The sequence below is a fragment of the Sus scrofa genome, chromosome 9, assembly GCF_054392235.1.
Source record: "Sus scrofa isolate SSC_HxYL_T2T_F1_AM1 chromosome 9, Sscrofa_HxYL_maternal_Yorkshire_Landrace_v2.0, whole genome shotgun sequence".
NCBI lineage: Eukaryota > Metazoa > Chordata > Mammalia > Artiodactyla > Suidae > Sus > Sus scrofa.
This window is the reverse complement of record NC_139391.1, coordinates 107,079,679-107,103,571: the sequence shown is the minus strand read 5'-3', so window position 1 is coordinate 107,103,571 and position 23,893 is coordinate 107,079,679. Positions and strand designations below refer to the sequence as shown.

Below are 23,893 nucleotides of genomic sequence, written 5' to 3'. Positions count from 1 at the left end.
TGAACTACATGTAGCATCCCAGCTGCCACAACTCTGCACTCTGTCTGTGAGCATCTGTGCCTTATCTCAGTTTATTTTGTGCATCCGTTAGCATGATGTGTCCTAAGATAACTGATTATTCACCTTTTACCATTTTGGCCTATGAATAGTTTCATAGGAATGATCTTACTTATGGATAGTGGGAGAAATCTTAACTTTGAATACTTAGCCATTTCAGATCTTTCCCTCCCCCATAATAAGTAGACTTAAAGAAGAATATTTTAATTATTAGATTAAAAAAACTTCTGTGGTTTGGTTTCTCATTTTTAGAGTTGTGAGAAAAGACTGATTTAGAAGAGTTCAAGATTTGGTAAAAATAATTTGGTAGTTATACATTCAAAAGAGTTACTAGCTCTTGCCATGTCTTAGACCACACCTTTTTGTCTGACATCATCATTCATAGTTTATATTGTGTAATTAAATGATTTGACTTCATTTGATCCTCATCATTAAAGTCACCTGAGTATCTGACTTTATAGACATGTTTGTGTGTGTGCGTGTGCATGTGTGATGGACAATCAGAAATACTGGACAGTGTGTTAATTAAAATAGGACATTGTGGAAAAGCAGGAGAATAGAATAGGAGCGCATATAAGTGGAGAAGTACTGAGGATTGCTATTTAAAATACACAGTTGGTTAGAAACAGCTTTTAAGGAGCAGTTATAAGGACTCAGATATTCCCAGGCATTCAGTAGCCAAATTTGTTTTCGAGACAATAGTTAGGAGCAAAAACTAGTGAAAGCCTATTTGATATTCAAATCATTGAGAGCTGTACTTTGGAATTAAAAGTTTTAGAAAGTTAGCCTAAATGTCCATCAACAGCTGAATAGATGAAGAAAATGGAATATTACTCAACCATAAAAAGAATCAAATAATGCTATTTGCAGCAGCATGAAATGATCTAGAGATTATCATACTAAGTGAAGTAGGTCCGATAGAGAAAGATATCATATGATATCACTTACTTGTAGAATCTAAAAAATGATATAAATGAGCTTATTTACAAAACAAATAGACCCATTGATATAGAAAACAAAGTTATGGTTACCAAAGAGGGTAACAGTTGGGTAGGGATGGAGAGAGAAATTAGGAATTTGGGATTAATAGATACAAAATACTATGTATAAAATAGAGGAGTTCCCATCGTGGCTCAGAGGTTAATGAACCCAACTAGTATCCATGAGGATGCAGGTTCAATCCCTGGCCTCACTCAGTGGGTTGAGGATCTGGTGTTGCCGTGAGCTGTGGTGTAGGTCACAGACACAGCTCAAATCTGGCATTGCTGTGGCTGTGTCATAGGCCGGCAGCTGTAACTCGGATTCCACCCCTAGCCTGGGAACTTCCATATGCCACAGGTGTGGCCCTAAAAGGCAACAATAAAAATAAAATAGATAACCAAGAAGAACTTACTGTATAGCACAGACAACTGTATTCAATATCTTGTAATAACTTATAATGGAAAAACGTCTGAAAAATAATATGTGTGTGTGTATATATATAGACATAAAATTGAATCACTTTTCTGTATATATGAAACTAATACAACATTGTAAATTAGCTATACTTCAACTAAAAAAATGATTGTAGGAGTTCACTGGTGGCCTAGTGGTTAAGGATCTGGCATTGTCACTGCTATGGCATATCTTGAGCATGGCCAAAAAAATGGTCATAAAAGTAAATTTTAAAAAAGGTTTTAAAAGGTCAAAATAGTTTCTACTGATTCTAGGAAGAGCTTTTGTCTGAAAATTAATCAACAATCCTAATGGTTTTCAGTAGCCCTAATTGTTTCTTTAGTATGTTTTAGCAAAATGGACAGAAATACAGAGTATAATTTCAGAATGTCTACCATGACAACATAATGTTTTGGATTATAGATGTGTTTTCTTTGATTAGTGATTAATATTCTCAGCACTACTGTTTCGTTTAATAACTTTAATTTTGTTAGTTGCTCAACCTCTCAGTTTCCATTTCTTTATTTTTATTTTGTAATTTCTATTGCTTTTTTTTTGTTTTTTTTTTTTTTTAGGGCTGCACTCGCAGCATATGGAGGTCCCCAGGCCTGGGTCTAATCAGAGCTGTAGCCGCCGGCCTACGCTACAGCCACAGCAACACCAGATCCGAGCTACATCTGTGACCTACACCACAGCTCACAGCAATGCCGGATCCTTAACCCACTGAGTGAGGCCAGGGATCGAACTTCCAACCTCATAGTTCCTAGTTTCTATTTCTAATACATATAGATAGATCATTGTGGCAATGAAAGGCATGTGGCTTAGTTGTCTGGGCAGATGACATTTTGGATGTTGACAACCTCTTATTTCATTAATAAACTAAGTAATTCTAAAAACATTATATTGGTTCTTTATGAAAAGGACACTTAAACCTTTACACTGTTGTTTTTGCTTTCTTCTTCATACCTTCTTCCCAGACATTTCTAGCTACCCTTTGGTTCTGCTTTTTTCCCATAGTAGCATTGAATCTTTTCTGTCCCCATACCGGGACATAAAAAAAATTATCTAGGGAGTTCCTATTGTGGCTCAGCGGTGATGAACCCAACCAATATCCATGAGGGCATGGGTTCTATCCCTGGCATCGCTCAGTGGATTAAGATCAGCATCTGGCATTGGCGTGAGCTGTAGTATAGGTTGCAGACATGGCTCAGATCTGGTGTTGCTGTGGCTGTGGTATAGGCTGGCAGCTACAGCTCCGAATCAACTCCTACCCTAAGAACTTCCATAAGCCAGAGGTGTGGGCCCTAAAAAGCAGTAAAAAAGAAAATTATCTATGGCCATCCAAATCATCATTAGTATAAATATTGTCATAAATTAATTTAAATACAGTTAACTTTATTAGTTTAAAAATAAGGTATTTGAGGCCTGGAGAAATTGAGATTTGCCGAGAAAAGGAAGAACTAACCCACACAGAGCACCAACTGTATACCAGATGCTATCATTTTATATTCCAGTTTTATGAAGTATGTTCAGAAGCACAGAGGTCAAGAAACTTGGCCAAGACCATAAGACTAGTTATGGTGGAGGCAGGGTGAAATTCCAGTTCTCCTGACAGTCCAGGGTCTTTTCTACTCCTGTCAGCAAAAATTAAGAGGTGATCAACTAAGGCAATCGGGAAAACAAAGGATCAAGAAATCAATACTTTGAATATAGCTAAAGATGTTTTCTGATTGGTAACTTTTGATAAAAAGATTCTAACCTAAAAATTAATTATCTTTGGTTGTACTACTGTTAAATCACTCTTAAAGTATGGGACATTAATAGATATAAAATCATCATTGTCTTTGCTTATTAGAGTCTTCTAAAGATTGATATTACATATATGAGATGATAGTCACAGAAAAGAGAAAATATATTTGCTATCAATTTAGACATAGGATCACCAAGGGCACAGGAATCTCTTTTTCTTTTATTTTTAAAGGAGAAGTAAGAGATTCTTTAACCTCTTGCCTTGAAGGTATTCTTGTTATGTCTCTTTCTTTTTTTTTATTTTGGTCTTTTTAGTGCCACACCTGCAGCATGTGGAAGTTCCTAGGCCAGGGATCTAATCAGAGCTGTAGCTGCTGGTCTACAGACAACAATGTAGAATCCAAGGCGTGTCTGTGACCTATACCGCAGCTCATGGCAATGCTGGATTCTTAACCCACTGAGTGAAGCCAGGAATTGAACCCACATCCTTTTAGATACCAGTTGGGTTCGATACTGCTGAGTCAGAATGGCAACTCTTCTTGTTATGCCTTTAACAGACACACTTTTGCTGACAAAAGTAGACCCCATTTGTCCTGGCACATGATTGGCCTATGATGTTTGTTGAGTGGGACCAAGCTAGGAGGGGATTTGGTCTATGGGTTACCTTTTTAACTTAATTTGTTTTTGTGAGAATTAATAGCTGGCTTTTCAGAGTTTCTGAAATGAGATTCCAAAAAATGAAGCTTAGCATGGCAATAGTAGGAAAAATTAGGACTTTGACCCACAATATTATGGCATATCTGTTCATTAGTTAAAGATCTAAGGGCATTTAAACTATTGCTAACTACCTTTTTGAAGTGACACCTTCTCTTTAGCCTCTTGATATCTGAGCCACTGCTCTTCTCAATGTGATGACTGAAGGAGTAATCAGATCACCCAAGAGTAGCTTTTCAAGGATATTTCGTTTTTAGACTCCTAAGTGATACACATTCCTCATTTCACCATCTAATTACCTCAGCTTTAATATTTGTGTTCTTGATACCTTCATTTTCATTACAACTTTTTTTTCAGTTTCTTAGAAACTAGAGCTGACTCTGGCAGACACCTATACAAAGACAATCTTTTTCTCTACCTACCAATTCTCTCCTCTCATCTCTCCAGCCCTCCCTCCCTAACTGCCCCTTCCCCATCTCCATTCTCTTGTCCCTCCCCTCTTCCTCTTCTTCTTTGTTTTGTCTCCGTGTGTAGAAAGATTAAAAAATTAGAATGATGATAGGTGGAGGTAGATGATTCCTTGTAAATGTAGTGTTTATTGGCAGAAACGTATTAATTTTTTAAGAAAACCAGTTCAAGTTATTTTGCAGTTCACCAGATCTTGATTAGAATCCTGCTGTGTAAAAATAGTACATATCCATTGTGGGGTAAGAAGTGATACACTATCAGTGAATATAAAGAAGAAAGTAAAGCTGCTCTTCTATACTCCTCAGAGATATTCACTGTTAATGGTTTTCATGTATCCTTCTAAAATGTCTGTTATATATATTTATATATGTATTTACTGTAGCATATTAGCTACATTCATTTGCCTTTTATAAGTAGTTCTTCAGTAGGTCAGAAAGCATCTACTAATTTCAATTTTAATCCACTTACTATTACTAAATTATAGCATCTCAGTTTGATTCTTTGTATCTTCTTTTGTTCCCATAGAATATTAGGCACTTTTATCAATACCCATACAGTGGAGGCATCATGTGACGCAGGAGAGAGCAGTTAGGAGGTAGCTAAAATTTGAAAGTGGCCAAAATATTACATAACACTTTTTATCAAAGAACGTATTATCTCATAAAAATTCCTATTCTGTTAGACAGTTGTCACTACTGAGTTTCCTTTGTTTTTTTTTATGCCTTTAAACAATTAATTTAGCTATTTTATTCCTGATTTTTCACAGAGAACTGTAATTAAACTTGGCCTTGTTATTTAATTTTATATAGAGAGGAGTTCCCATCATGGTTCAGTGGTTAACGAATCCAACTAGGAACCATGAGGTTGCAGGTTCGATTCCTGGCCTCGCTCAGTGGGTTAAGGATCCGGCGTTGCTGTGAGCTGTGGTGTAGGTCGCAAATGCAGCTTGGATCCCGCTTTGCTATGGCTGTGGCATAGGCCGGCGGTTACAGCTCCCATTGGACTCCTAGCCTGGAAACCTCCATATGACAGGAGTGCGACCCTAGAAAAGACCAAAAAAAAAAAAAAAAAAAAGAAAAATGAACTAGCTATCCAAGTTGAGGTGACTTAGTCAAGTCTGCCAAGTGTGTGTGTTTTAGCAGTAGTATAGAACCTTTAGAAAACTTGTCATGTTTATTTTACTTTATTTTTAGCATAATTCTGTAAATTGTTTTTGATCTATGACCCTAAGTCTTGAGAAGATACTCTTCTCTTCGGTCTAATTTTCACTTCTTTTCTTGATCTATTATGATTGACCATAAAATCACCTTTCTTTCGGGGGAAAAGCTTGACCCCCAGCCTCAGGTATTCTGATTTACTATCGTGCCAGATTTCGGTGTAGAATAAAGTGAGGTAAGAAAGGGGGTTTTCGGAGTTCCCGTCGTGGCACAGTGGTTAACGAATCCGACTAGGAACCATGAGGTTGCGGGTTCGATCCCTGCCCTTGCTCAGTGGGTTAACGATCTGGCGTTGCCGTGAGCTGTGGTGTAGGTTGCAGACGTGGTTTGGATCCCGCGTTGCTGTGGCTCTGGCATAGGCCGGTGGCTACAGCTCCGATTCGACCCCTAGCCTGGGAACCTCCATATGCCGCGGGAGCGGCTCAAGAAATAGCAACAATAACAACAACAACAACAAAGACAAAAGACAAAAAAAAAAAAAAAAAAAAAGAAAGGGGGCTTTCCTTCTGAATTCACTCCCTGTCCCTTCTAGTATCCTGCCACCACCCTGATTTCATGAAACCTCTGAGGTACTACAGACACATTCCAGAGATGATTCAGTCTGAATTCATAGGTAAGGGTAGTTTGTTAATGGCATATACATCTTTAAGAAGAACCCTGAACATCTCCTAAAGCACCTGTGTTTAGGTTTAAAGGCTCCCTCACAGTTTTCTTCGATATAGTAGTCTATTTGTCTATGTAACTAAAGGGTCCATTCTAGTAGTATTTTCAAAACAAAATATGCAGCACAGGAGAGCTGATGTCTCTACCTGTAGAGACATTTAATTGCTTGTATTTGAAAATAGCACTTACCTGGTTTAAAAAAGAATTAAGATTCCACAAGGTCTTCTATTACAGTAAAAGTTGTCCTTCCTCTCACCCATCAAATCTTTGGGAAAAGAGTTGATTATACAGTAAAGCGAGTCATCTTTTTCCCTTTTATATCCTCTTTATAGGAAGATCCTTCCTGCTATTTACAAGTACCTCAGGCTTCAAAAACCTTTCCTACTTTTAGCCACTTCTTCACTGCAAGGTTTATTAGACTCTCACACCTTTCAGAACCTGGAGCTATTCAGTACTGTACTACAGTTGCACTGGAGTGCTTTTCTAATTTGGTCTATTGCGTATGCATTATTTTATTTTCCCTTACTTGAGGATTGTGGGATATATATTTCCATGTCCATATGCTTGAATCATCTTAAAATAAAAATGTAGTAGTTTTTTTTTTTTTTTTTTTTTTGTCACTTTGCCATTTCTAGGGCTGCTTCTGCGGCATATGGAGGTTCCCAGGCTAGGGGTCTAATCGGAGCTGTAGCCACCGGCCTACACTAGGGCCACAGCAACAAGGGATCTGAGCCTCATTTGCAACCTACACCACAGCTCACGGCAATTCTGGATCCTTAACCCACTGAACAAGGCCAGGGATTGAACCCGCAACCTCATGGTTCCTAGTCAGATTTGTTAACCACTGAGCCACGACGGGAACTCCAAATGTAGTAGTTCTTAAAGAGAATTTAGTGTATTGTTTTGTACAAGAAAATGAAATGTTGCTAAATAATTATTTAAAATATTGGTACATCTTCTTTATTAGTTTTGGTTACTGTTTCACTGAAGTGTATGCAGTGCATTGAAATAGTTATGCATTTATAAAATAATAAATTTTGACTGAATTAAACCCAGTCATTCTGAATTATCAAGTTAGAGCAGAACTACTCCTGTGGAATCTATGTTTCTGTACTTATTCTGATTTTAAGGAAGATGATTGATTGAATACAGAATTTAAGAAGGTAAAGGGCAATTAGTCACCACATGTCAGCTCTACCAGTAGGTCTAACTAAACTAACCACTTTAGTTATTGCTTTACCTGGGACTTATTAATCATGCTTTATAGAGACTGATGACAGTTTGGTTAAGTATAAGTTAGTTGTTCACTCTGTGGCTTGGTCTAGGTGTCGTAAGATTTTAATTTACAAGGTATATTATATCATAAAGTGATTTCTTATTTTTAAAATAAGAAAGGAGTCCCAGGAAAGTTATGAAAAAGAGAACAGTATATAAAGGACCAGAGAAATTAGAATGAATAAGATGATATGTAAGAGAGAATTAAAAAAATAAAATAAAGGGCTTTTGTGGAATATCCTCAGATACACACTGGATGACTGGGCATTTCTTTCTTTCTGCTAGAGATTGTATAAAAGCACAACATCCTCAAAAAGTCTTTATAAAAGTCTAACCTTTAAAAAAATGACTTAATAAATCATTTTATTTTATTTCTTTAATGTCTGACTTTAAACATTTCTCATATTCTCAATTTCTCATTTCTTGAAATGAGATTTAAATATAACATGTAAGTAGGAACTTTTGGGTAGAAATTTTGTGAGTCAGAAAGTACTTTCCTGCATTTTCTCATATCTCTGCCTATCTCTGGTCTCTGTCTCCAGTCTCTAAATGTAATTATCTGAAGTAATTTTAATATCTCAGGATTTTGATTTTCAATTAATGCTAATAATGAAAACTCTCAGTTAAAATTATAGGCTCTTGACCCATTTCAGTGATCTATTGGATATGGGAAATTAAGTGGAACCTGGAGACAATAGGAGCTAATAGCAAAGAACTTGGTTAGGAATAGTAAAAATGGTTTCTTCATCCTGCCTAGTTGAAGGTATAGCTCAGAGAACTTTTCTAACATCTAAGAGTAATAGGCAGAGTAGCTACTTCTTGATGCTTCCTCTGTGTCTTCAGTTGCTGTTATGACTTTATTTTTCAATTTAAACCTTAATCTAAGTGGTGATTGTGGTCTATGCTTATGAATTTTTACTTCTGTAGAGTATTGGCATTTATTTTTTTAAATAACTCCATAAATAATTTGTCGCTTGGGAGTTTTTTCTTGAATGTATCAAAGCTGTAGCAGTTGTGTTTATTTAAAATAAAAGATTCTCAGAGTTACCGTTGTGGCTCAGTGGTTAACGAATCCAACTAGGAACCATGAGGTTGCGGGTTCAATTCCTGCCCTCGCTCAGTGGGTTAAGGATCCGGCATTGCCATGAGCTGTGGTGTAGGTTGCAGACGCGGCTCTGATCCCGCGTTGCTGTGGCTCTGGTGTAGGCTGGCAGCTACAGCTCCGATTCGATCCCTAGCCTGGGAACCTCCATATGCTGTGGGAGTGGCCCTAGAAAAGGCAAAAAGACAAAAAAAATAAATTAAATAAAATAAAAGATTCTCTAGGGCCACTGCCTTAGGCTTTTAAACTTTAGTAGTGTATTAGAATCATCTAGAGGGATTTTAAAAACAGATTGTCAAGTATCACATCCATATTTCTAAATCAATAATCTGAGGTAAAGCCGGGGAGTTGACATTTCTATCAAGTTTTCAGATGATGCTAAAGCTGCTGGTCCTTCAAGCATACTTTGAGAACTCCTGCCATACATTATTGATCACAGAAGTCTGACACAGAGCTGAATTTAATCTGTGCTGAATGAACATTGAGTTGCTTATAATTTGATGGAGGTATACCTGTTGGATAGGTTCCAACAATGATGATCTTTTAATGTAGTATTATTTTCAATTTATTTTCATAGATCGGAGCATATGATCAACAAATTTGGGAAAAATCTGTTGAACAAAGAGAAATCAAGGTAACAAGCTTATTTCATTTTGTATATTCTATAAATTGATTATTAACCACAGTTTAATATCTTTCCATATACCTTTTAAGGTATAAATTAATATTACTTATTCTATCCAAACTTTTAAATAAAGAGGTGAATAAACTCTTTCATGATGGCATATTCATGTGTCTTTACCTCTGATGATTTTTCTTTTTTTGTTCTTTAGCATCTTTCTGTTCTTTTAAAATTTAATTTCTAATGATTATTTTTTGTCAGCTCTTTTCCCCTTTCACTTGTCACCTTATACTTCTAGTTTGCTTTTCCTCCCTTTTGATGCTGTCATTGCTCTGTACAGTTTATTAAACTGGTAAGTGTTTCAGGATTTTTCCCGCCTGAGTGATCCTGTGCAAATGCTGCTCTGCTTGAGATCTGCTTTTTGGTGCTACTAACAGAATGACCTGGACGCAAATAGAGTCGCTGAAAAGTTGGTCATTTTTTGAAAGAATTTAGGAAAGTAAAGCATTAATTAAAATGATTTTGTAGTATATAGTTCCCTCTTGAACTTGTAGTCATTTATACTGATGAGACAGTGTAGGCTGTCTTGCTAGCATGGAAACTATTTTTTAACTAAATTTGTTCTGTTTCTCAGCAATCACACCTTTTCAGTAATAAGACTTACATTTTTCATTTGCATAGATGATACTAATCAGTGTGTTCCTGCACGAGCTAAATTTAATGTTGGCCCAGAGAATGCTATTTTAGTTGCTCAACAGTTCCTTCTTTGTATAGAAAGGTTTACATTAGACTGAAACATAGTCTATAGTTACTTAAAAATCTGTCAAAAAAAACCTCAGTGTTTAAGGCAACTTAAATATCTATAATGAAGAGCAATATTCTTTGCTATTTGTCAGTTTTAATCTTTGAACTATTTTCACGAAGAATTAATATAGTTAATAAAGTTGCAGTGAGCAATTACTATGTCTTAAATATAGGATTAAATCATGGGGACAGAAAGGTAAAATAGATTTTAGTTTTGTTTATTAGATACGTAATTACAAGTGAGATAAGTTCAATTAAGAGAGGGGCGGGTAGGTCTCTGTTGGTCTGCAAAGATGGGAAGCAGACCTGGGGAGGTTAGGAAAGACTTCACAGAGGATGTGACTCATGAGCTGAGCTTGACAGACATTAGGGAGAATGAGGAAAACATTCCAGACAGAATGAAGAGCATATGAAAATATACTTAAAGGAAGGAAGGAGCATGACTGACTTAGGAATCTTCAAGGAACTTAATGGGCAATAGATTGGATGGAGGAAGAATATTAGGGGGTTAGGAATGAAATGAGAAAGGACAATGGAGGTCAGATCTTGAAGGGGCTTAACTGCTTTACCTAAGAGTCTAGACGTAATCTAGAAAAGAGTGAGGGAGACATTGAAGGATTTTAAGCAGAGAAAGCTACCTGATTGAATTTTTAACAACTTCACTAAGCCAATACTAAGTATGATGGGAAATACTAGAAGAGGAGCAGATACAGAATTCTGTTTTAGAAATATCCAGATGGTACTTGAGAGAGAGACTTGAGAGTCCTCAATATGTGAAGTGTGTGTATATAAGCATATGTGGGTGCTATATATATTATATATTATAGACATTATACAGATAGCCATAGACATGAGTGGATTTACATTGAATGATGAGAGGAAAAGGCTGAGAATGGAGTATTGGGAAACATTTAATGGCTAGGTTAAGAAAGAGATGTAAGTGAAGGTGGAAAGAGAAGTGAGAGATGCACGAGACAGTAGGCTGGTGAGACTGTCACAAAGAGCTGGAATAAAGAGCAGCAGCGAGGTCTATAGTAAGATGCCTTAAAATCGTTTACTGTCTTTGATGTCTTTAACTTATTGTACAGGGAATGTTAAGTACTTTATTTTTTTATTATTATTTTTTAATAGTTATTTCCCTAATACAATTTTTTTTCTACTGTACAGCATGCTGACCCAGTTATACATACATGTACACATTCTATTTTCGCACATTATCACGCTCCGTCATAAGTGACTAGACATAGTTCCTAGTGCTATGCAGCAGGATCTCATTGCTAATCCATTCCAAAGGCAATAGTTTGTATCTGTTAGATCCAAGCTCCCTAACCACCCCACTCCCTCCCCCTCCCCCTTGGCAACCACAAGTCTTCTCCAAGTCCATAATTTTCTTTTTTGTGGAGAGGTTCATTTGTGCCTTATATTAGATTCCAGATATAAGTGATATCTTATGGTATGTGTCTTTCTCTTTCTGACTTAACTTCACTCAGGATGAGAGTCTCTAGTTCCATCCATGTTGCTGCAAATAGCATTATTTTGTTCTTTTTTATGGCTGAGTAGTATTCCATTGTGTATATATACCACATCTTCCTAAACCAATTGTCCGTTGATGGGCATTTGGGTTGTTTCCATGTCTTGGCTATTGTGAATAGAGCTGCAGTGAACATGCAGGTGCATGTGTCTTTTTCAAGGAAAGTTTTGTCTGGATATATATCCAAGAGTGGGATTGCTGGGTCATATGGTAGTTCAATGTATAGATTTCTAAGGTATCTCCATACTATTCTCCATAGTGGTTGTATCAGGTTACATTCTCACCAGCAGTGCAGGTGGGTTCCCTTTTCTCCACACCTCCTCCAGCACTCGTTATTTGTGGACTTACTAATGATGGCCATTCTGACTGGTGTGAAGTGGTATCTCATGGCAGTTTTGAGAGACTGTGTTACCAGTCAGCATATTTGAATGTTTATTGAAATATAAAAACTTCAAAAAATATGTGTATGTATGTACATTTTTTTTTTTAGTTTTATGCACTCATCACAAATTATTACTTAGGTAATTTCCTTGTTTATAAAAGAACTATCTCAATGCCTAAATAGAGGTTAGGATAAGGGAGGATTATATCAGTTGTTACTTGGTATGCTGATAGAATGAATTTAGGGAAGGCTAAGACCTATAACTTGTTTCTGAAATATGTCTTCCTTTAAAGATAATACTTTGTAATAGCAATTGAAGAATTAAAAACAGTGTTAAAACTTACTTTCGTTATTTTGAATTAAAAGGGTCAATTTGTTGACAAGGCTAAAGCAGCACATTCCATTCTTGTTAAACATTTTATTGGAGGCAAAGTATTTATAGTGTAAAATAAAAATAATTTTGTATTTATTCTAAGAAAGAGAACTGCAAAACTGTGGTGTATTAATGTTAACATTCGATTAAAAATAAAAACGCACTGTGCCTGTTGCTTAGAAAACACTATATGAAATGTATTCAATTTGTCCTTTTATATATTCTATTCTCTCATTATCTGTCAAGCATTTAGCAACAACTAAAGAAATCAAAGAAAGCCATGAAAATGTATTACTTGGAAATGTTTATTTTTTATATTAAAGACCCTAGTTATTATTGCTAAAGGATAAAGTCTTGTCATTTGCAAATTATTTTTTCTTAAGCATTTTAGAAATTGTAACTGAAAACTATAATTTTCTGATCACTTTGATGACCCAAACTTAAAAGTAAATGTGCAATTTCCCCATTTCATTTTCTGCTAGAATTGTAAACCTTCACCAAAATGAACTATAGTATTTAAAGTCATTATAAAGGAAAAAAGGGATGGGAGCACAAAATAGGATTTACAGAAAGTGAAACTGATAGTTACGCCCTTTGGTAGAGTCTAAGTATTATCAGTTCCATGCATGGGAAGTCTGGGTCATTGACCAGAAGTACTTTCTACACTTAAACAGCCCTTTTAATTTTGGCCCAACATGGAGTTTCTCTCATGGCGCAGTGGAAACAAATCTGACTAGGAACCGTAAGGTTGCAGGTTTGATCCCTGGCCTCGCTCAGTGGGTTAAGGCATTCCCGTGAGCAGTGGTGTAGGTCACCGAAGTGGCTCAGACCTGTGCTGCTGTGGCTGTGGTATAGGCTGGCAGCTGTAGCTCCAGTTAGACCCCTAGCCTGGGAACCTCTATATGCTGCGGGTGTGGCCCTAAAAAACAAAAACAAAAAATTTGGCTCAACATTGTCTATATACTTAGATATATTTAAAAATTCAAAATTTCATACTATTGCGTCATTTTTGCCCTTGAGGAGTTTAAGCGTATATTCAATAAAGAATATATTGTTTGGATTCTTGGTGACTAATTATATTCATAGTACTTGATTATTTCTACTTTGTAGTTATTTCAGTAGTTTTAAAAATCTTTTCCATAAACTAAATTAGCCTTTTTTGTTTGTTCACTTAAACTTTTTGAAAGTCTGTAATTATATTTAGTACTGAAAACTCTTATTTTGTGTGAGTGTAGTTTACTCTAAACCAATTTAAAGTTGTCCACCTAAAGATATCTCTTTTATTAAAATGACATTTTGTGAATGCTGACATCTTGATACTAGTATCTTTTATTTTTTGTCAATAAAATAGTTAATGTTAGAAGATATATCAGTGAAATTTTTCTTTGTTTCTCTTTTTTAAACCCTTAAAATATTCTATAGGCTAACTTGAAAGGGAAGTTTTATCAAAACTGGCAGTTATGCTGTGCTTTAAATTGTAGCTCAAAATAAATGTTTTAATAAAATATAAAATAGGTTATGAACCACATATTAAAAAGGTCAAGTAGGGAGTTCCCATTGTGGTGGAGCAGAAAAATAATCTGACTAGTATCCTTAAGGATGTGGGTTTAATCCCTAGCCTTGCTCAGTGGGTCAGGGATCTGGTGTGCTGTGAGCTGTAGTGTGGGTTGTAGATGCAGCTTGGATCCCACGTTGCTGTGGGTGCGGCATAGACCAGCAGCTGTAGCTCCCATTCAGCCCCTAGCCTGGGAACTTCCATATGCCTTGGGTGCTGCCCTTAAAAAAAAGGCCAAGTAGAATGAACGTGTTGAAAAACAGCATAATTGCATACATAAATCAAGATAACTTATTGTTCCTCTTATAAGGACTTTAAGTTCTTAAAACAATCTTGATGAAAATTTGAGGTATATAGCAATAAATTAGACTTCAGATGTGTTATAAACATTGGCAGTAGAGTTATTTTCTATTATTAGAAAAACTGTATAAAAGAAGTAAATTAAAATGTTGCTGTTTTCAGAATTATTGGCACTAATTTAAAATCTCATAAGAAACTTCATACCAAGTTTAAATAGTGCTCAATTAATGAATATTTGTTTATGTCTATGTATTATTAACTGTCTTTCCAGTTTGCAAAAATTGGGAATGATTTATGGTCTATCAGCCACTCTATCGTGACTTTAAAATGGGAAATACAGTTAGAATTGTTGCTCATTATTTGCAGTAGTTTTGTTCTGTAAAGTCACCATTAGTGAATACTAACTGTTGCTCTTAGGGGAAATACAGAGTTAAGTTCCTGTGAGTCTCTAGTCACAATGCTTTTGTCAACTGATCAATACATAACCTTGTTTTATGACACCTTATTTGATATATATTGTTAATTCATTGACATTGAACTCATGGCCAACACCACCATCACTCATGTCTGAACAGAGCTTAATTAACACATTATCTCAGTGAGGCAAGTCACAGCCTTCTTGCACTTAGGAACACTAGATAGCACATCTTTGTGAGGGGACCATTTTAAACAACAAAATTACCAACAAACATGCAAAAAATGCAAAAGATTTGGCGTTAAATAGACTGTGAAAAGGAACTGAAACAAGAGAGCTGAAACAAGAAGGCAGAGTGTTGCCTTGTTTGACCTCAACTGGGAATGTGAACATTGAGTCACTCAAATTTTTTGCCTTTCTCACTCTGTGCATGTCCACAAATGACTGCAAAATCACAGCAAATATTGATTTGGGGGACCAGTAAATTTTAGTGAATAGGTGAATTACAAATATGGAATTTATGAATATGAGGATTGGTCATAAATAAAATTATCAAGACTATGTCTTCAATCCTGCCCCTTTCTTTGTCTTTTGTTTTTGTGTCTGTGAGTTGTTTATGACTTCAGATGGACAAATTATTTGAAGGGGTTCAAAGGTTAATTACATCTTGATTTCAGGGTACATTTTTGGTTTAAACATCTTGGTGCTCAGTTTGGTTTAAATATCTCAATACTCATTTCTGAGCTCAAATGCTGTCCTCTTCTTTGTTTTAGATACAAACAGTATTTGTTCAAAATTTTAATTTGGGGGTCACTGTTTCTTAGATTAAAACAAAATGAAGGATTTGCTGCACAGTTACTTGGTTAATTGAATGAACAATAAGCAAATCATCTAAGTACTGTGTCATCTGTCAGCATTTGGATCCCAAGGAGTTTAGCTTAAGCTCTTCCAGTTTGGAAGTTCCCAGGCTAGGAATCAAATCGGAGCTGCAGCTGCTGGCCCTACACCACAGCCACAGCAATGCAGGATCCAAGCCGCATCTGCAGTGTACACTACAGCTCTCAGCAATGCAGGATCCTTAACCCACTGAGCGAGGCCAGGGATGGAACCTGCATCCTCATGAATCCTAGTTGGGTTCATTACTACTGAGCCACAATGGGAACTCCCCTTAACAATCTTGTCTTAAGTTATAAACTCTAATTCATTTTTTGATAGTTTTTTTCATTGATTTTGATCTCTACCCCTACTCTGTGTACCTTGATGGCAGAAACTTAATCTTAGTGTTTAATAATTCCAAGCTGAAACTAATTCAGTTTATGATTCTTGCTTTTCCCTCCCTCCTCCTCCCACTGGGCATGGTGTCTAAATTCTGAGGTAATTAGGTGGCATCATGGTCTGGTTATTGTGGGCATGTGAACATAGTGGCAGTCCCGAGATGTGCAGCATCCTCTCTGGGTCTCAGCTGATACCACCCTTATATGCTGGCATCTGCAAAATAATCTGCATCCCTGTTGTCCTCAGCTCTGTGATCTACTGCTTTCTGCAGCAATGCCCCCAGCATCACACCTTCAGGGCCCTTCAGGGCCATTGCTCACCCAGCCAACCTCAATACTTCCCTTCCAAAACTGGGGCCAAGACAGTCTCCTGGACCATCTCAAGCTGTACATCAAATTGATTAGCAGTAGTAGTCTTTGTTTTACAATTAATACTTTTAATGGTAAACAAGCCTCACTGTTACACACATCTGTAAATTTATCCTTCTGGAAAATATTTAGGTTTATTACAGTGCTGCAGTTGTGTTTTATTTGTAAAAAATATGTAATATATTCCTTTTTGTTCATTTCTTTTCTGCTGTTCTAGATTTTTAAAATATATACATATATTGAATTCCAGTACTCCTTTATTGTTGAGTTATAATTGACATATAACATTGTATTAGTTTCAGGTGTGAACATAATGTTTTGATATTTGTATGTATTGAGAAATGATCACCACAGTAAGTCTAGTTTAAACATTCATCCCCATACATAGTTATAAGAAATATTTTTTTCTTGTAATGAGGACTTTAAAGATATAATCTCTTAACAATATCGCTTTATTATAGGGGTTAAGGAATAAACCAAAGAAAACAGCACATGTGAAACCAGACCTCATAGATGTTGATCTTGTAAGAGGTAAGTCTTGCATAAACAAATGCTTAATGAAATTAGAAAATGACCTTGAAGAAACAGAATTCAAAATGGGTTAGATATGTATGTTTGTAGAAATAAAAGCAATGTGGGCCTAAATGAAGGCAGGAATAGTATAAAAAAGAGAGAATGGAAACATTAAATACTATGAACTTGTCTTTGCTCCCACTAAAATTCATTCCAAGAATAATAAGCATAAAAGAAAAGCAGCTTATATTTGATTAGCAAACTGTAAGGCTTATTATAAAAATTAAAATGTTAATTTTAAATTCCTAACATCTGAATATTCTCTTGCATTTATAAAATATGTGGGGGAAATTTTGCTGTTATTTCAGTTAAAAATAGTTTTTTTTCCCCAAAGTATCTGAGTTAATGTGATAGCATGAATAATGTTTTTTAAAATGTCTCCTACCCAAAATTGGACATTTGCCACTCATAGCATAGCACAAAATTTCATACTTTATTGTTCCTCAAATGTTGAAATTTTTTTCTCTAAAGAAATGAAAGAGTAGTCAATGTTCTCTGATATTTTATTTTACTGTTTTCAGGGTCTGCATTTGCTAAGGCAAAGCCTGAAAGTCCTTGGACTTCTCTGACTAGAAAGGGAATTGTTCGAGTTGTATTTTTTCCCTTTTTCTTCCGGTGGTGGTTACAAGTAACATCAAAAGTCATCTTTTTTTGGCTTCTTGTCCTTTATCTTCTTCAAGGTATAGTTAAGTGATAAAAACGTATTTTACTTTTAGCTTTCAGCATGTTTTGTTCATAGAATTACTAAGGTTTTTTTTTTTTTTTTAACATATACTACTACTGAGTATGAAAATAGACATTCATTTTGATATTTACAGCTAGTTTGGTACTAGTTTGATACTCAATTGATTTGGTATTACAGATGTTAAAGAAAACAAGGCAGTTATGCTCCAGTGTAATATTATGAAAATTTGAATCTGTGGATGGCTAAAGAAAAATAAAAATTGAGAGGATTTTTTAAAATTACATAGTGTCTTCAAAATGTACCCGTACACATACATACACACCAGTTTTCTTCTTTTTTTAAAATAGAACCCTTCAAGTTCATTTTTTCCTTTCTCAGTCATGTTTTTTTCCCTCTGAACCACTGTGTTCTGAGACTGTCCTCATTCTGTATTGAAATTCTGTGTACCATGTACTGTTCTCAATGCTGATCACAGATGCTCATTTTTTTTCTTTTTTCTTTTTTTTCTTTCTTTTTTTTTTTTTGTCTTTTTAGGGCCACACCCACAGCATATGGAGGTTCCCAGCTAGGGATCTAGTCAGAGCTGTAGCCGCCAGCCTACACCACCAGCCACAGCAATGCGGGACCCGAGCCACGTCTGCAACCTACACCACAGCTCATGGCAATGCCAGATCCTTAACCCACTGAGCCAGGCCAGGGATTGAACCTGCAACCTCATGGTTCCTAGTTGGGTTTGTTAACCACTGAGCCACGATGAGAACTCTGACGCTCATTTAATTATCACCACAACCCAGTGAAGTATGAGTACTGTTATTTTGCCTAGCGTATAGACGTGGGACCTGAAGGACCTGAGAGACCAATGTCACCAAGGGTCACAGAGCTCAGGGTTACGTGTAAGCAGTCTGACTTCAGAGCCACATGCTTAACACTGTGTGACACTACCTCCAGCAAAGCAGCATTCCAGTGCACAGTCATAGCAGCAGTATGCAGCACATAGTGCACAGCACCCTAGAGCATTTGCAGCCTAAGAACCCACTCACATTCCATCATTCTAACAAAGCAATGATTTTAATTTGGTTGGTACCCTTTCAGTCTTTTTAATGTCTTACTTTTCAAAAAACAAAATTATAATCCTGAATGATTATTTAAATATGTTTTATGAACAAACTCTTAAGTAAAAGATAATATCTTTTAAGTAAATGAAATAAAAACTACAATAAAATACAATAGAAACTTTTACTTAGGCGAAGTTGTTTCTTTTAAGCCAGGGTATATCATATATACAGAAGAAGGAGTAAATTGGTAGTTACCTTCTCATGCTTTTTTGTTGCCTAAAGGAGAAAACTTTATTCTAAAGTGGTCAGAAATTGTACTGCTCTTAATTGTAATTAATCTGTACCATTCATTGTAACCGTGGTTCATTATACTTTTTTTGATATTGTTTCTTTCTAGTATTTGAAGGCAGACAAGTTTCCATTGTTACTAGAAGTTTAAGTGTTGTGGCTGAAATTCACTTACTGGATGGCCTAAATTAAATAAAGAACACAGGTTAGGTCAGGAATGGAAAAGAGATGTTTTTGAGTTCCATACTGAAGTTTAACATTATCAGTGTTCATAAGTGTTGAACACTGAACATGCTTCTCATCAAGCTTAGTTTAAGAAGTACCGTAACCTGTTCTAAGTCACACAGCTGGCGGTGATGAAACCATGATATGACCCTAATGACCTTTAGCAGTCTGCTTGTGCCCTTAGAAACCTCTATGCCTCCATCTCCTTGCATATTAAGTAGCGTACATTGCTCTGAGTTATGTCCTTGTTTTCTGCCTCACCTTCTTTTCCTGAAACGTAGAAAGAATCATGTGCAGTCAGACTTGGTTTTATATATCTATGTCCAATTTTTTACTTAAATCATATGCCTTTTAAGTATCTCAACTATGTTTTCTCAGCTCCATCCCTACGTCTTGTTTATATCATTTGTCACCCAGATTACTGCCAAGAGCACTTGTTAGGTCTTTTACCTTCTATCCATTTACCTTTTGAATTGCAAATCCAAACCAGCCGCTTAAGTTCTGACTCTCTTCCTAATTACCATTGCCTTCAAGATAAAAGCCAAGTTTTCAGTCAGTCTCTTGTTGAATTTCTCCCCAACCTTAAGCAGACTACTCTTTACTGTTTCTTAAACATCCTGTGCTCCCCATCCTCTTTAAGCCTTTCTCTGTGTGGCTTTCTTTGCCTGGGTGGTTTGCCTGTGTAGTTTGCCTGTGTAGCCCTTTTCCCTTTAATTTAGTCAGTCAACTACTTGTTATTTTCGATTTAAGTAACTCGAAGGGTTAGGTATTAAAATCCCTTCATTACTCTCCAGTTTAATTACACAACTTTCCTATGTATCATAGATACTCTTTTGGTCTACTCAGGCTGTTAGAACAAAATATCACAGACTGGCGGCTTAACAGAAATTTACTTTCTGACATTCTGGAGGCTGGAGATCAAAGATCACGGTGCCATCAGGGTTGGTATCTGTTGGAGGTTTCTCTTCCTAACTTGTAGACAGCCACCTTCTCTTTGCGTCTTCACATGGCTTTCTGTGTATGAGCGGGGAGAGATCTATGATAACTGTATCTCTTCCTCCTATAAGAACATCAATCCTTTTGGATTCAGACCCTACCCTTATTTATTTATTTATTTATTTTTTGTCTTTTTGCTATTTCTTGGGCCGCTCCAGTGGCATATGGAGGTTCCCAGGCTAGGGGTCGAATCGGAGCTGTAGCCACTGGCCTACCCCAGAGCCACAGCAACGCGGGATCCGAGCCGTGTCTGCAACCTACACCACAGCTCACGGCAACGCCAGATCCTTAACCCACTGAGCAAGGGCAGGGACCAAATCCGCAACCTCATGGTTCCTAGTCGGATTCGTTAACCACTGTGCCACGACGGGAACTCCAAGACCCTACCCTTATGATTTCATTCAACCTTTATTACATCATGTAGGCCCTTGCTGTAAAAATAGTCTCATTAGGGAAGTTCCCATGTAGTGCAGCAGGTTAAGGAACTGGCACTGCTGCAGCTGTGGTGCTGGTTGCAACTGTGGCACGGGTTCAGTCCCTGGCCCAGGAACCTCCACATGCCATGGGTGCAACAAAAACAAAACTAAACTAAAAAACAAAACAAACCAGTCACTTAGGGGTCAGGGCTTCAACATAGGGAACTGAGGAATTCAGTTCATTTTAGGTGTTAAATTGTTTCGTTGTATGACCCCCTTTTCCTCTAAACTGAGGAGGAGGGTGTCTGTAATCTTACCAGGAATGCCTTTAAATTTGTATGCATCTAGTCTTCATTACAGTGTTAAGGTGTGTATTTTAGGCCATGTTGGCTGTTACTCTTTTCCAAGAGTTTATTTATGAATAACATGATTAGCCAGTGGCCAACAATAAAATAGTCTGAAAGAACTTGTCTAGAGTAACTTTTATCTCACTTAAATTTAGAAAAATAATCTGGCAAGAGACAATATTATAACAATGTTTAACATTTTGAGGGTATGACTATCAGGTCTGCAATTAAATGTATTTTTCTTCCTTTTTTGTAGTTGCCGCAATAGTATTATTCTGTTCCGCTTCTAGCCCACATAGCATACCTCTGACGGAAGTGATTGGGCCAATATGGCTGATGCTGCTCCTAGGGACTGTGCACTGCCAGATTGTCTCAACAAGAACCCCCAAGCCTCCTCTAAGTACTGGGGGGAAAAGAAGAAGGTACTGTAGGTTTAAAAGTGGTCTTTTTTTAAAAGTGGTCTATAATTTAAATCCAGGATTGTTCTTGACTTAAATGTTACCCTGTATATGTTGCTCTTTCAATACAGTGATGAGCTTCAGAATCAGCTTCTGAATGATTTAGTTTCTGTTATCTTCTTCAAAGCCATTTCAAGATCATATACCTGTTTTTGTGTTTTCTTTCTTGAAGCTTATTGCTAACGCACTTAATATTAGTGTAGGGAATATATGGTAACTGGAATTGCTAATAATTCCCACTATTTATAAAAGCGTGTACTTAAGAGATGCTTTGGCAAAAATGAAAGTCAGGGAAAACTTTCAGCTAGATTCTGTTTAGATCCTGTTTTATATCATGTCTGAAGCTGTTTAATATTGCCTCTTGATTAAGTAAACATAGCAAGTCTTACTGACCACTTAGCACAATGGAGTTCTGTTTTAAGGGTCTTTGGGAGCAATTCCTCTTTGGAATATTGTTGCTAAGAGATTGTGACATTTACAGTTTTGAGGTAATAAGATTTAAGCCCTTTTATTTTGAAAAAATAATGCCTCATTAGATAAATAGCACTGTTGATCAGTTAGATTATAATTCTTTCCAATTTTCTTCTTTCTAAGTGGCATTCAAATAGGGAAGGAATACTTTTGTAAATATCTGTCCATTGTGATCCTTACAGCCTCTTGTCCACTGACCTGTCAGTATGAGCAAGGAACAATACTTTAACATGCATAGAAATTGGTCTTGAATTATGTGCTTAATATTTGGCATAACTGTTATCCAGCAGTCTACATTTTACTATATATTAAAGTTCCTGTGTTTATGTTAACCAGAATGTTTAATGTACTACCGAGAAAGTGGTTATTAAAATTTCAAAGCTGTCTTCTACTCTTAATCTCTTCTAATGAAGGAAACTAAGAAAAGCAGCCCATTTGGAAGTACATAGGGAAGGAGATGGTTCTAGTACCACAGATAACACACAGGAGGGAGCAGTTCAGAGCCATGGTACAAGCACCTCTTATGGCGTTGGCGCTGTCTTCAGAGATCTCTGGCGTGCTGCTTTCTTTTTATCAGGGTTTGTATTTATTCAAGACTTAATATGGCATGGAAATGCACTATCCCTTTTCTGGCACTTTAGTCTCAGGTAATGTATAGTAATGACTTTAAATGTGACAGCCCTGTTATGGATTTTATTTTGATAATTTATAATGCTATAGATAATGGAAAAATAGAGACTGTAAAGTTTACTTTGGGATATACATAAATTCATCTATATAAGAATGAATAATATACCATTGAGGTATATTTAGTTAGAATTTCTTGATTTTAATTTATTTTGTGATTTCTCAACTACTGTTTTATTTTTTATTAAATTGGTTATTTTATTTTTATTGGCACTATAAGTCAAATTGGATATGCCATCTGAGTTGTATGATACTTTTTTCCTTGATCTGTGCCTCAGATATCTAAAATTATCTGAAATAAAATATATTGGCATGGATTTCTCATTGTGGTTCAGCGATAACGATCCTAATTAATATCTATGAGGACACTGATTCAATCCCGGGCCCTGTTCAGTGGGTTAAGGATCTGGTGTTGCTGTGAGCCATGATGTAGGTTGCAGATGCGGCTCAAATCTGGTGTTAGTTACTGTGGCTGTGGTGTAGGCTGGCAGCTGTAGCTCCGATTCAACCCCTAGCCTGGAAACTTCCATATGCTGTGTGGCCCTAAAAAGCAAAATATGTGGGTGTGTGTGTGTGTGTGCGTGTGTATAGAGAGAGAGGCATAATTATTTGAACAAATAAAATATATACCATGCTCTTGATAGTCTGTTCTTGTACACTAGGGTTTTTGTATAGTTTGTGCCATAATAAAAATTTATCAAAACTAATGAAAATTGCTAAGCTAGCAAATCAAGAAAAGGGGTACTGAAAGCAACTATTTTCAGTCACTTTTGTTGACTCCTCTACTAATATCACTGTTTCGTCAGTTTGTGATTGTTCTCTTATGATAAAGTTTATCATGCATTATATATTAAGCTTTTATATCCTGTGTGAATTCTTACTGATTATAATTTGGGGGACATTTTCTCAATTTTAATAGTTTGCAGTAATGTGGCATTAAGTTGATTCTTTGACTCTTTTAGCCAGTCTTACAGAGAAGATACATTTTGTTTCCTTTTTAATTTGGATAGGATTCTCTTTCTCTCTGTTAGTCTTTTTTAAAACATATATAAATAGCTCTACTTTATGACAGTAAAGATATGATAGTTTTATCACTGTAAATTCAATTTCTTAAAACATTTCTCAAGATTTTCTGTTAAGCAGTTATAAATAGCATAGTGGATATATTTTGCTTTGGGGGAACTATTTAGTTGTTTAAGGTTGTTTATAAATGGTATTGTATTATGTAGAATTCAGAATATTCCTAAAACAGTAAGTTGATGTCTTTGGAATTCTACAATGTTTCTCTAGTCAGATGAGTTTCGGATTTTAATTTTCTTCTCTTGGGGCTGTGGCATGACCTTGACTACTAGTAAATGATATTATAATGACTAAATCCCTTTGGATAG

At 36.2% G+C, this 23,893-nt stretch overlaps 1 protein-coding gene across 5 annotated transcripts in view; it reads left to right on the top strand.

The window, feature by feature from the left end:
* Nucleotides 1–23,893, top strand: part of PHTF2 (putative homeodomain transcription factor 2) — a 127,433-nt gene that overhangs the window by 57,552 nt on the left and 45,988 nt on the right. For 2 of the 5 annotated variants that reach the window (XM_084977347.1, XM_005667703.4), the window contains exons 3-7: nt 9,257–9,313; nt 16,766–16,835; nt 17,399–17,557; nt 21,146–21,311; nt 22,232–22,396. Coding sequence is in view for 2 of the 5 variants with exons in the window: in XM_005667703.4 (XP_005667760.2) it covers nt 9,257–9,313; nt 16,766–16,835; nt 17,399–17,557; nt 21,146–21,311; nt 22,232–22,396 (617 nt within the window). In the remaining 3 variants the exon portion in view is untranslated. Of the gene's footprint in view, nt 1–9,256; nt 9,314–9,599; nt 9,654–16,765; nt 16,836–17,398; nt 17,558–21,145; nt 21,312–22,231; nt 22,397–23,893 lie in introns of those variants that run through there. The other 3 variants (XM_084977348.1, XM_084977345.1, XM_084977344.1) reach the window with 2 other exon arrangements.